We start from the raw sequence: 12,387 nt of genomic DNA, 5'->3' as shown, positions 1-12,387 counted from the left end.
TATTCTGTCTATATATTATTATTATATATATATATATATATATATATATATATATATATATATATATATATATATATATATATATATATATAAATAATAAATACAATATGTTTAATATTATCTCTCTTGGTCAGTATTTATTTGATGTTTTTTATAATATAGTTCATACAATAGGTATTTATTATTTCTTACTTTTACAACACTCCCACGTTTTGTGGCGGACTACTAGTATTTTAGTGTAGAAAGCATTTGTGTTTAAATTTTTTTTATACAATATGCTACCACCAGGCACCAACTACTCTGGTATATAAAAAAAGATGTATTTATTTTGTAACATGTACCAATTCGTTGTATTGATCGTCAGGGGCGTCAGGGGCGTCAGGGGCGTCAGGCGTCAGCCTTTATATATATATTTTTTTCTCTGTACATACTCTCTCTCTACTACTCTCGAGTCTCTTGTCTCTAAAACAATTACAAAAAACAAAAAACAAAAAGAGAACAAACAAACAAATACAAAACACCGAAAAACAAAAAAATAACAGACAAAAACAGAAACTTCTTGTCTTCTCTCACTCAGAGTTCAGAGTCCAGAGTCTCTTCTTGTGTGAAAGTTGAAACACGACATGACTGCTCCTCTACTCTCACCACCGTCACCTTGACCAGAGTGACCAGACTCTACAGTCCTCACTCCGAGTCCTCAGTCCTCAGTCCTCAACTCCTTTAGGTCCCTTGGGGGCCCTGAGTCCTCAACTCGGCCCCCCTTATCTTGAGAAAATATTTTCTTTATCTTACAATTGATTGGCTGTATTTATTGTTGGAGACTATATATTGGCGTATTCAGTCCAACTTTACAATAAATAAGACATGTCTCCAACCCTCCACTTCTCACAACTTTCAAGGCTCCGCTGCCCTCTACAGCTACTACACACAAGGGAGAGAGGCTGCCAGTCTGCACTCTGCAGTCTGCACTATCCCCAATATGGCAGTATGAATATAGTCCAGTTCTCCCCTCTCCTAGGAGCTGGGAATCAGGGATATGAAAGCGTTGAATTCATTATGTACGTTGAAAACGGAATCCCAAAAAAGGTCAAAATCGGGACAAAATTATGTTAGGGTCCATCTGAGCTCACTTAGGGACTTTATATTTTTATTTTTTACCTTTTTTTGGGAGGCTTTTGGCCTTTACATTTCCCATTTTTTTTATTAGCCTTTTAGGCTTGGCACTGTTGGCAGTTGGCAGTTGGCACTTGAGGCAGTCGTGAGTCGAGAGTCCGTGAGTCGACTGACCACTCTCGCAGACACTCGAGTCTCGAGTCTCGAATTCTCGATAAGTAACTCTCGACACTATATTTTACTGAATATTACTTCAAAAAAAAAACAAAAAAAAACAGTACAAATGTAGTAGAGATAGTCGACACTCGACAGTCGACACTCGACAGTCGACACTCGACAGTCGACACTCGACAGTCGACACTCGACAGTCGACACTCGGCAGTAGCCGGTACTCGATAGACAGTCACACACACGTGCTACATGTGTATCACGGATCCCTCATGGGGATAAAATAACCCGTAAAAACGGACCTTGATCAAAATTAAAATCAGTGTACTTCGTCGTAAAAATAAGTATTTTTGAAAATATAATCGGGTGACGGGTGGTGCTACAGCCATACTATACTACAATCCACAGTACAAGATGGGGAAATCAAAGAAGGAACGGAAAAGTCTAATGAAGTCGGCGGCAACTGCCCAGGCTGCAAAAGCCGGTGGCCTCAGTCAAAAGACTGGGGGAATATACAAACGTCCTACGCGACTCGACAAGAAGATCGAAAAGAAGGCTTCGTTCATGCAAAGTATGCTCAATTTATTACATGATGTTATTGCAATTGATAGTATCTTTATTTCTGAAAATTATACAGCAGAGGTTTTTTTCAATTAACCAGCTGAACGAATATATGATGGGGCACTAAATTATAGTAGCTTGTAGAAATTGGCTATGATGACACTGAATTTAAACAGCGGAACCCGACTCTGTTCCGTATTGGAACAAGCGGTATATGATGGTATAATATTGTCATAGTTACACTGAGCCATATTTCTACTCACTTACTTTGATCGGGCACTCTTATGAAATTATTCGATGTATCTCGTCAACTACCACTGAATGTAGTCCATTTACACATGAAATTATTTGAAGTCAGAATCAGGCAGCATTACGTGGACTATTGACAACCGATATTTCTTTTGTCATATGTTTGGAAGTTCCTTATTCTGTATGTAATTTTTTTCCGTATACATACAATGTTGTAGTATACTACTGTGTACTAAACATTGGTCTTTAACTTGCAGAAATCGAAGACTCTAAAGCGAAAAAAGTCAAAGTCGAGGTGGCGAAGAAAAGGAAAAGGAATCCTTTAATGAAGGGGGGATTTGAGCTTATGTTGGACTCGCTTGGAGACATCGACAGTGTGGTATGTGCGTAAATATGTGTATTCTCCAACTGTTTACAGCATACGAACGTCGCTATCGAGGTTGTCATAATTTTTGACCTGAAGATTTAGCTCATCATGCGGACGGAGCCTTCAGAGCATTTTCGATTTTACTTTCTACACACTTTGAAGCAATATTGGCTTTTGTCTAATACTTCGCCATATGGTATTGTTTAATGTTTGAAGCTATGTTTTGACGAGAGGATTCAATGGTGTTGATGACAACCAAACCAAAATTCCAGAACCCGTTTTTGTCCCGTCTTGGGGCACGCGGAATGTGACGGCTTATTTATAGTCATAGTTACACTGAGCCATTGGTTCTTCTCTGTTCGTGTAAGTTAGCATGGATAACCCTCAATCAATATCCATTGTGGAGCTAGTAAATCATGTGCTTTATCTAATATACGGGACAAGTCTAAGGGACTTTTATATGCCTATAAGGGGAGCAGACATGATATTGATTTCAAATTATATATTATTACGACGTTACAGGTCAAGGAAATCGATATCAAACAGCTTCAAGCGCAAGCGAGTGCACTAGCATCTCGCCCCATCACTTCGCGAAAGGGCAGGCAATACGCACTCGTAAATGAATCTCAGCGCTTGCAAAACATCGTGTCCAACTCGGCGTATAGGGCAAATCCGCTCGCGGCTTTGAGGTCACATCTAGAACAACAACAAAATATTGCTGGAGAAATTGAGAAACGACTTGCAGGTGCTACAAAGTGATGGGGGAAATTAGGATTCGTGCGTTCGCAAATGTAGTACTTCATGGGTATACTTACCGTACTCATCCGTGAGCTGGAAGTCATAGGCGATAGCATTGAAATTAGCAACAGTAAATGCCGATCAATACTCACGGTCGAGTGTTGCCAAGAAGACGTGCCGCTTGCACGTGTACAGTGGACATTGATAACTAAGCCTGCACAATAATCTACTAACGGGCTGCCGAGGCGAGGAAGAAATACCACCTGTGGAGGTGATCACGCCAACCGAACCAGACTATCAACCCTGACGGATTGGCGTGTCACAACTATTCTGTCCTGACACATTGGGCAACTGTCGAACCAGTGCGCAATTCAGGTTTAAATGAGACCTTCAAATAATGCCGTTCAGCCAAGTTCATGAGCAGTGGTCGGTGTTGCCTCGAGGCAGATGCGTACTCGGATGGACTGTCCATCCAAGATTATAGCTTCGCCCCCTAGTTCAGCCGATAACTCTGCATTGTGTTCATGATGCCTCGAGATTATATGAAATGATTCTTTTGTGACCTAATCACGGTATTTAATTGATTAGGAGACTAAATGAACTAATGTCGCATTAAAAAAGGACAAGTGACATTCAATTCTTGTTTCTAACTGACATCTTTTCCAAATAAGCGTCAATGCTCATGATCATTCAGGAATCGGTCTAAGCCTAAGATCAGTCATTCCCGTGCACTTTATGTCATATTTTTATGAGACCATTGTGATTCTAGTTAGAGCCGCTGTTCTCTTATATTAACATTACAGCGGCTCAAACAATGAACTTAATATGTAAACAAACCATTCTGTATTATGACAGTGTGTGGCGAATCACATGTTGAAAAATATGCACTTTTTTATTGAGCCACATAGTTTGAAAGCCACTGCACTAGATTTATAATAGCAACGTTAAGAAAATGTCGTTAGACACGTTGGGGAGGGAGATATAGTCATTGCAACTTTCAAGAGTACACTGCTACACCGGTTTCAGTGAGCTCATTAGCGACTGACACTCATAACGACACAATAATTTACGTTGGCGTGGTTTTGACCGGCATGTTGCTCATGTAATTGTGTTCACGTTGATTATTCGGCTTTCCAGGGATTTCTCTTCAATGGCTTACTTTGTAAACTATTCTGGGATATGACAGAATGAAAGTAGCGAAACACACATATTACGAACTGTTCTAACGAGCCACATAGCTTGAAAGCGATCGCAATAGCATTTTAATATCAACGTTAAGAATACCCAACGGCACAAAAGAAATTACAAAGGTGTAGTTTTGACCGGCGGGTCACTCATGTAAATGTGTTAAGCTGATTCTCCGGCTTTGCAGGAATTTTTCTTCAGCGAGTTGGTCCTGAGGAAAACGCATACGAGTTGGAAATATTTCAAATCGTAGTGGATAGCGGCTTACTCGCTCACAAATGGGGCACCAATACTGGTAAATAACAGTGTATAGTCTGAATTCGCACATCCAGTTTTTCTACATGGCGCACCGGATCAACGCAAATGCCTTTCTATAGTGACTACTTTTATGCCGGTGGCTTTGATACATAGCTTAGTGTTAGTACTTAGCTTAGTGTTACACTTATGTCAAGTCCAAAAGGAGTGAAGTGTAAAGAAGCGTATAATTTGCCATAGATATCGAAATGACGTCATAGTATGCGAGTATGTACATACTTGTTTGTAAATATTGGTCACAACAATAATAATCGTTACTTTACACACCAGCTGGTCTACACATCCACACTACTCTACATATCGGACGGAGGATGTATTGCGCGTTCGACAATAGCATCACATCAGCTGTTTACCGGAACGACTTTTAAAACAGATTGTGGCATGCGACCTTTGCCGTGGCTTTTAGATGTTCGTCGTGCGAGTTCGGGGTTCTGAGTTTGTGCGTGTCAATCTTCGTATGCTTAAGTGATTGAGGTAAAGAAGTATTAATAGTTGAATTCTGTGCAACGGCATCGGAAGAAATCATCATTTAATAGTTTATGTACAGTAGTTGAAACCTACACATAAGTATATAATGCTGTCGTCTTGCCGTTACACATCGAAGACCCCCTGGTTGGTTCGCTCGTGTTGGACGCGATCTCACAGCAGTACGAGTACATTTGTTGACGTCAGTGCTGCGGGTCAACAAAGAGGAAATACAGGTGATACAGAGGACACTAATGTGAGCGTATTAGCGGACAGAGATATTGAAATCGACAGAATATGCGACGCGTTCGGCTTCAGGATAGGTGCAGAGCAGGAGCGCCCTATGTCGCTCACGCGCGGCAGTGTTTCCTCTGTATATGGCGATCGATTCTACTTCCCCGTTGAGGGAGCAGCGGGACTGCTGAGTGTGACCAGCGTAATCGATGTATGTTGATAAGGCTCAGAGTACGCGTCATTCTGTTTTGATGTTTATATATTTTACATCATGATGAGATTGTTTGGCATTAACATATGTCTACGAGTGCCAAAAGCACTTAGGGAAGTGCGGAGATTGTAATATACAACGTTTATAGTACTCAAGTTCTCCTACTCATTTCCCACTGATTTGCGCCTGACAAAAATATTCAGAACCCCTCATTAAGGACGTTTAAAAAAACTGCAAGTCTCCGTCAAAAAGACAATACAATCGTATTTCTACACGCTTCCAGCTACCTGTTCACCTGTCATGAGAGCCGTTTGTGCGTGTATGAGAGAGTGTGTGGGTATATATATAGTTTTGGATCGCCTAGCTTACTTGTATCGATCCAACTATCATTGCGCGTTGCTATCACAACATACACATGATAAATATTCGTCACCGACACATCAGAAAGCATACCCAAAGCCCCTGATCGAACCACTCCTTTCTCATAAAAGTTATACCTGAAGGTCCTATGTACAGTAAATAGCAACTGCCACTGATATATCTACTATGTTCTGAACAGCAAATCATAAGGATATAATGGTATGATACTTGCGTTAAAATCATGTGTTTACTTGCATACTTGTGTAGGCAGACAAGCTCATGTTTTGTACATTCATACGCTGCACGTGCAGTGTATTAATTCAGGTATCGACCAATTAGATGGTATATCATATTCTACTTGTGTTTCTCATCACTAGTCGAACCACTAGTGCTCTAAAAAATATATCATACTACTGAGCATGTGGTGAATGGTTTGGCTGCATATGGTGGATCTGCTGTAGCTAATCGTAAAGCGAGTGCCATCTATCCCGAAGACTCATATGCTCATATCCAGAAGACTGTTGTATTGGAATAATAAGCTTTGATTATCGGATATTTACACGGCCAGCACAGGCTTCAAAGAGGAAAGACACGGGATCGAAACTGAATAAGTGGAAAAATAGAATGAAACAGGTATATGGCGAATCCAGTTATCAAGCCGCCCGAAACATGACACTCGACAACGGTATGCAAAATTGTAGTCAAACAACATGGTTCATGCTGAGCCCACAGCCACCGTGTACATCCCCATTCCAGATTGCAACTCAGTTTTATACTGGCTGCATTTTTGCGCACAAACTTTGGGCAAAAAACGATAGCAAGCGTGATCTAAACCCGACGAGTGAAGTGACCTCGGGTAACTGGGGATGTGTGCGCTTGTAGGCAAACTTTGTTCTCCGTGTCAAATCCACAAATGAAAAGTTTCTATTTCCAATGTATCATATCGTGGGCAGGTACAAGGGTGCACAAGTATGCCGAAGACTTTCTAACCGGTAATAGAAGCTATAAACTTTCAAGTTCTGAGTTGGATGATGTGAGATTTGCAGAGTGCGCATTCAGTCTTCGACCGGTGCTCGCGCGGGTTGAAAAGGTATGATTGGCACCTTGCAAGAAAGCATCCATTCACTAACACACTACCGAATGCAAATAACTTCGTTGTACTTCCAGCTCCTGCGCTGCATCATCATGCCCTTTCTGAAGCTTCGGCCAGGCGAAGATTAACATTGGAGAACATTGTCTGAAACGCTACTATCATATTCACTACTCCACTGCAGGTTTATGCCATTGAGAGTGATGTATTCAGTGTCGAAAAAGGTATTGCTGGGCGGTTTGACTGTATTGCGAAAATAGATGGAAAATGCGTGTTAATCGATTGGAAAACATCTGCTAAGAAGAAGGTACGTATCGGGATGCAGAGTTTGGTTATGTGCACTCGACAAGATTTTATTTCACGCACAGGCCTTTATTGTTATTAGGACATTATGTGTTGGAAGTCGACTACTATTCAGACTGTTCATCACTAGCAGGTGATTTGAATCTGTTTGCCCTATGGCGTGTAGTGTGCTTTCAAGTGCAACATTGGCATTCGCCTGTGGGGTCAGACGCTTTTTTGTATCCGCGTCATTTGTGGATAGCACTTGAGTGGTTGCACGTTGGCCGCACCGAGATTTGTGTCCATGTCCTTCACGATCGCTACGCATCTGGAACATCTTTTATTTTTATCACGGTTCTTCCTTCAGGCCAAACGGAAGCTCACGGTAAAAGATCACCACGAGACTCCGTTGCAACTGTCCGCATATGTGACCGGGACAAAAGACGATGCTGCCTACTCCGATATTCATGTGGAAGGAGCTTTGATTGTAACGTGCTTTTCAACAGGCAGAATGGTCGAAGAAATGTGGCTGGACCAGCAGGCCATAGGCAAATATGCACAGGAGTTCGAGAAGTGTGTAGAACTGGCGTATAGTGAATTAGAGAGTGCCAATATCGGCACCTATGTTGTGAATGAGGTTGTTAAGAGTAAGATCGTCGGTGACAAAAAAAAGCGAAGAGTCAAGAAAACGAAGGTTACAAAAATTGACATGAATAGCGATATTGAGTTGGCAAGCTTCTCATTTGCAGGCTTCGATCTGATAGAACGCGAATGGTCCGAGCTTGACTGTTATCTGTTTATGGCAAAAATTCCGGGGAGGTGATGCCACAGACTCAGTAGTGCTTAAGTATAGGATAATACCCACATTAATTACATGTAAGAGACTGTAGTTGGTGCGATTGTAGTTCATGGCGGAAGATAAATGTTGTGCCTCGGATGATGAACCAGATATTCACTCTCATAATAACAGTCTGTAATGTGACAATGCGTCACAGGGGTTGGATAATCTGATCGCCAGTGATCAGTCAGGTTGCTGTTACAATCTGATGATTTTTGTTGCGTGTCTCGTTCCGTCAAGATTGAGTTGCAGACTATGCTGCTGCGGCATACCCAGAGATGTTTGTATCCAGCCAGGTATGGCATGCTTTTGGCGACTGGAGAACGTTCTATAGTGCGTTCTCTAGCTAGGTGATGTTGGCTAGAGAGTAGGCAAGCAATAAGTATTGTTCGTTTGCAACTGTAGGTTTAACACTAGTAATCTGCCAGCGATATGTAGGTGCTTTCTCAGTCGACTTTGCGTGGGTATCAAGAGCTCCAGTAGTGGGTCCTGCTAGGAGTGTGGAGAGGCTTCGATAAATTATGGGCGCAGTGCCCGAGGCCATTCGCATATGTTGCAATTGCGGTTTCCAGAATACTTTACAGCTGCACGAGACAAATTCACAGGTTCAGCAAATGGTAACCACAAGGCGGCAAATGATGGTAGTTCGATAGAGAAACGCTGCGTCGGTTGTGTAAACTGGCTACAGCGAAAAACCACGCGCGCAAGTCAACCTTGAAGCGCCGGAAAATCTATTGTGGATGTGGAGGCCTCGCATACATTGCCACCTGATGCTGTAGCAAAATTTCCATTTGAAGAGCACAGCCCTGGATTCTCTCCCCTCTATTGCGTATGAGGGCTCAGATCTGGAAAGTGCTCGGAATTGGCAGCGGCTTTCTTTTTTCAACCGACTACTTTGGAATAAATAAATGTAAGCCCCTTGAATACCACAGCCGCCAAATACACGGAGGTATATTCGAGTCAATAGTGCTGTTTCAAACTCATTACTATTGATACTGTGCTTAGTGAGGTAGTGTCTACCACTTCAGTTTGCGCTCCACTGGTGTTTCGCATGGCGGTGCTGTGGGTATGGAGTTAAGCATCACGTAACGCATGTCCTTCGCTGCACAACGTCGTCATTGTATTCACCACAATTTTGCATGAGGTCTGTGTATCATTGGTGGCAACCAGTGGTATGATGCATTCAGTCAAGCGACTGACATCCAACGATGAAGGATGTTTACTAATGTAAGCCCAGAACACAGTCTTTTGCCCGTGAACAACGAACCAACTTTCTAGGCGCGTATAGAATTAAATGAACCCCAATTGCGCCATAACTGTTCCAAAAGCGACGCAATTAAAAAAACCCATACTTGGGCCGATATACTTGTTGGTATGCTGACACCCTCGACCCAATTATCCCTTCAATAACATTTGGGTACATTTGTCGGTCTGGATGGCTTGAAACTTACAATAATTAGGGAATCATTGACAGTATTCCATCAGGAGAGCTGCTGGTGTCGCGTTCCATGGTACAATATTTGAAAAATAACTACATCCAATGCAAAATTCGCGCAACATCACAAATAACCTTTGCAGGCTCTCTAGCAAACTTGTCAGGTGGGGCAGATACGGTACCAACACCTAGCCTTCTAGAGCGCATAGATTATCACGTATAGGTGGCCCATCCATTATCTTGAGCCTTGGCTTTCTCGCGCGCTCTTCGCCTTCGCACGAGGTCTATCACCAATGCCTCCTAATGAACGCCGAGTTCCGTGCGATTCCTGTGATGATGACAGTATATACTTTAATGTATTAACATATAGTCTACGGGAATATAGACGAGCAAAGCAAGGCCAGACCGCGGGCCGTCAAAATGGCAGCTCTCGAAATAAACGCTTTATCGCAAGCAAGCACTGAATAATATGGCTCGCAAACGGAGGGTGAAACAAGAGACTGTCAGTGCACGCAGTTAGATTCGAGAAGACTCCATACCTCGCATCCGATGTAAAATACATACCAACTTATTTAGAGTCTTTTGTGCCGAGAGCTTAGACGCACTCGGCCTTGCGGCCAGATTAGAATTTGCATGGCTTGCTGGCTGGATCCCGCTTGCCTATTGTTAGAATTGAAGGATAGTATTTCAGAGTTGAATGAATTGAAAAAGGGAAGTTCGATATATTATACTCGGCATAGGCAACGCATATTTCCTCTTTCATGACCACACTGGCAGCAATGTAAGTACCACATTGCGTGCAAGTAGACGATATAGTGGAAACTATGGCGCGGCTGAAGTAGACACCACGTACTATACTAGAGATATGAGCGAAAGGCCTTGTGGTATTCGCGAAAAGTACATAGCTGACTCCACATAGCTCGGCTTATAAAGTAAATCACAGCAGAGTATATATTCATATGAATGTACCAGTAAGGATATGTTCATACCTGCGTGCTGTACGCAACACACGTCATGTCGCTCGCACAAATGTTAAATTTTACACACCTGCATGCAAGCCTATTCTTGACAGGTTCTTACTTGTAGTATGTTACTGGACGCTGCACTTGTTGCATCCGGCTCGCTCGTATATGGCTTCCTACTGTCCCTACGTACATCTTCGTGCGCTGCGTTGGGAATAAGACGGGTAGGTGTTATGTTTATCTACCTATATGCAATATAATATGCAATTATGCGGAAGGGTTATATATACTCTATCACTTACAAATTCTTCTTTTTAAAGTATTGCTTCTTAATATCTTATGGAGACTAGCGCCAACTACCAACTGTTAGGTTGTGCAGTATAGCTTACTGCTTAAGCACGACAAGACAATCGAGTCCCCGACAAGCCCACTGGCTCACTCATGGATTGTGCGAGCGCAAGGACTGAACTGCTGACAAGCAAAGACAAGACAAAATCGGGAGCACGTGCGAATGACAAAATGTACAACTAAAGGTGGGGGTCGCCAGAGGAATCGATGTCTTCCATATGTATATCTTTCATCGGACAGCTCTAACAAAATACCACAAACGAAGCAGGGCGGTCTGCACTAATTTGTTATATTTTTTTTAGGTAATACATTTCCACTACAGCTCTATTAAGGATGTACACCTCACGCACAAGGACAAATCAGATACTCGAAAAATACCTTGGCACTCCTCCTGATAAGCCTCAAACGCTCGATACGATTCCATTCTCGACGCACGAGTGATTCCAGAGCTAGTTTGGCTTACACGATGCGGCGTAGTGCATGAGCTCTCCTCTATAGATTAAGTAATTAATAGCAAGTAGTAGCCACAGAACAGTATTATTCAACTCGCTGGTGAAGTTCCTGTGAATCAAGGTCACAAAATGAGCTAGTTGCAGCGACAGTCGAATTTGCTCGCAGATTCGTAGCTTACCTTTTCCTTTCGGTGTCGCATTTTGGTCCTCATCATTTGCAGGATTACCTTCAGCATCTGATAAGAAGAGTGGTTGTGTGTGAGAAATCCACATCTTGAAGTATGTAAAATGTATGTGAGTGTATGATGCGAGCCTGTATGGTCGGCTCCCAGAGGGGTATCGCGCGAAGCTTGGTGGATGAACAATTTTGGTAAACTAGGGGTGGAAATGCATGCCGCTTTGGTGAGGTCTCTGGAAATTCGTCCATGCCTTCGAGAGTACGTTTACGCGCATAATCCGTATTCATTCACCTTCTGAAGCGAGAGTCAGGGCGGATTCTTGCATATGACTATTACTATCATCCTCACACAGATTTGAAGACGATACTTCCACCCACGAGGCGTCTATCATATCCTCAGCGTTCTGAAGATCTGGATTCGCTGTGCTGTCGGTGACAGCCGCTGGCGGGTCGATATACCGGCCTGTGCAGTAGTGAAAACAATTGATCAATATCAGAGCATGGCGTGTCAGGATATGTGTTGCCTGAGGTATGTAACAGATGTGCCCTTGAACATTCCGAAGCCATTCCGTTGTAGAACATTGACATCTTCGCATTATTTCGCAATGTGTGCAGGGCCATGTGCGGAGCGAATCATTGGACGGCAGGTATGTCTACATGAAAACAGTACTACGAGAGCCACCTACAGCACGAACCATTGTGCAGTACAATTTACGGGTACTCACCATCTTGACCACGAACAGCGCGGCGCTGAAGCCACGTGAAGTACGCCAACGTGTGTTCATATTCCGAGTCCATAAAGGCTGCATCATCACCATCCTTTGCTGGCATATTGT

General features: G+C 42.7%; 3 protein-coding genes across 3 annotated transcripts; 2 read left to right on the top strand and 1 right to left on the bottom strand.

Moving 5' to 3' along the window:
- Positions 1–1,569: 1,569 nt before the first annotated feature.
- On the top strand, positions 1,570–3,847 carry SARC_07754 (hypothetical protein). Its single transcript, XM_014298296.1, has 3 exons — positions 1,570–1,852; positions 2,349–2,470; positions 2,981–3,847. The coding sequence occupies exons 1-3, from the start codon at positions 1,696–1,698 to the stop codon at positions 3,215–3,217; spliced, it is 516 nt and encodes a 171-aa protein (XP_014153771.1). The 5' UTR covers positions 1,570–1,695; the 3' UTR covers positions 3,218–3,847.
- A 1,150-nt stretch (positions 3,848–4,997) lies between these two features.
- Positions 4,998–9,125, top strand: SARC_07753 (hypothetical protein). Its single transcript, XM_014298295.1, has 5 exons — positions 4,998–5,606; positions 6,540–6,651; positions 6,920–7,056; positions 7,241–7,363; positions 7,706–9,125. The coding sequence occupies exons 1-5, from the start codon at positions 5,271–5,273 to the stop codon at positions 8,159–8,161; spliced, it is 1,164 nt and encodes a 387-aa protein (XP_014153770.1). The 5' UTR covers positions 4,998–5,270; the 3' UTR covers positions 8,162–9,125.
- Positions 9,126–11,835: 2,710 nt separating this feature from the next.
- Positions 11,836–12,387, bottom strand: SARC_07752 (hypothetical protein; the record flags this gene model as incomplete). Its single annotated transcript, XM_014298294.1, has 2 exons — positions 12,277–12,387; positions 11,836–12,014 (listed from the first exon to the last, which is right to left on the bottom strand). Exons 1-2 carry the CDS (start codon positions 12,380–12,382, stop codon positions 11,836–11,838), a joined length of 285 nt encoding a protein of 94 aa, XP_014153769.1. The 5' UTR covers positions 12,383–12,387.

Source organism: Sphaeroforma arctica (assembly GCF_001186125.1).
Source record: "Sphaeroforma arctica JP610 unplaced genomic scaffold supercont1.635, whole genome shotgun sequence".
Lineage (NCBI taxonomy): Eukaryota > Ichthyosporea > Ichthyophonida > Sphaeroforma > Sphaeroforma arctica.
The sequence above is the reverse complement of the archived record's forward strand: the minus strand, read 5'-3'. Positions and strand labels throughout refer to the sequence as shown.

Excerpts from the sequence above, each read along its gene's own strand:
- SARC_07754 (XM_014298296.1), top strand. The coding sequence starts at position 1,696 with ATGGGGAAATCAAAGAAGGAACGGAAAAGTCTAATGAAGTCGGCGGCA. Across the intron at positions 1,853-2,348 it reads GAAGGCTTCGTTCATGCAAA|AAATCGAAGACTCTAAAGCG; the intron begins GTATGCTCAATT and ends TTTAACTTGCAG. Across the intron at positions 2,471-2,980 it reads TTGGAGACATCGACAGTGTG|GTCAAGGAAATCGATATCAA; the intron begins GTATGTGCGTAA and ends ACGACGTTACAG.
- SARC_07753 (XM_014298295.1), top strand. The coding sequence starts at position 5,271 with ATGCTGTCGTCTTGCCGTTACACATCGAAGACCCCCTGGTTGGTTCGC. Across the intron at positions 6,652-6,919 it reads AAACATGACACTCGACAACG|GTACAAGGGTGCACAAGTAT; the intron begins GTATGCAAAATT and ends TATCGTGGGCAG. Across the intron at positions 7,364-7,705 it reads AAACATCTGCTAAGAAGAAG|GCCAAACGGAAGCTCACGGT; the intron begins GTACGTATCGGG and ends TTCTTCCTTCAG.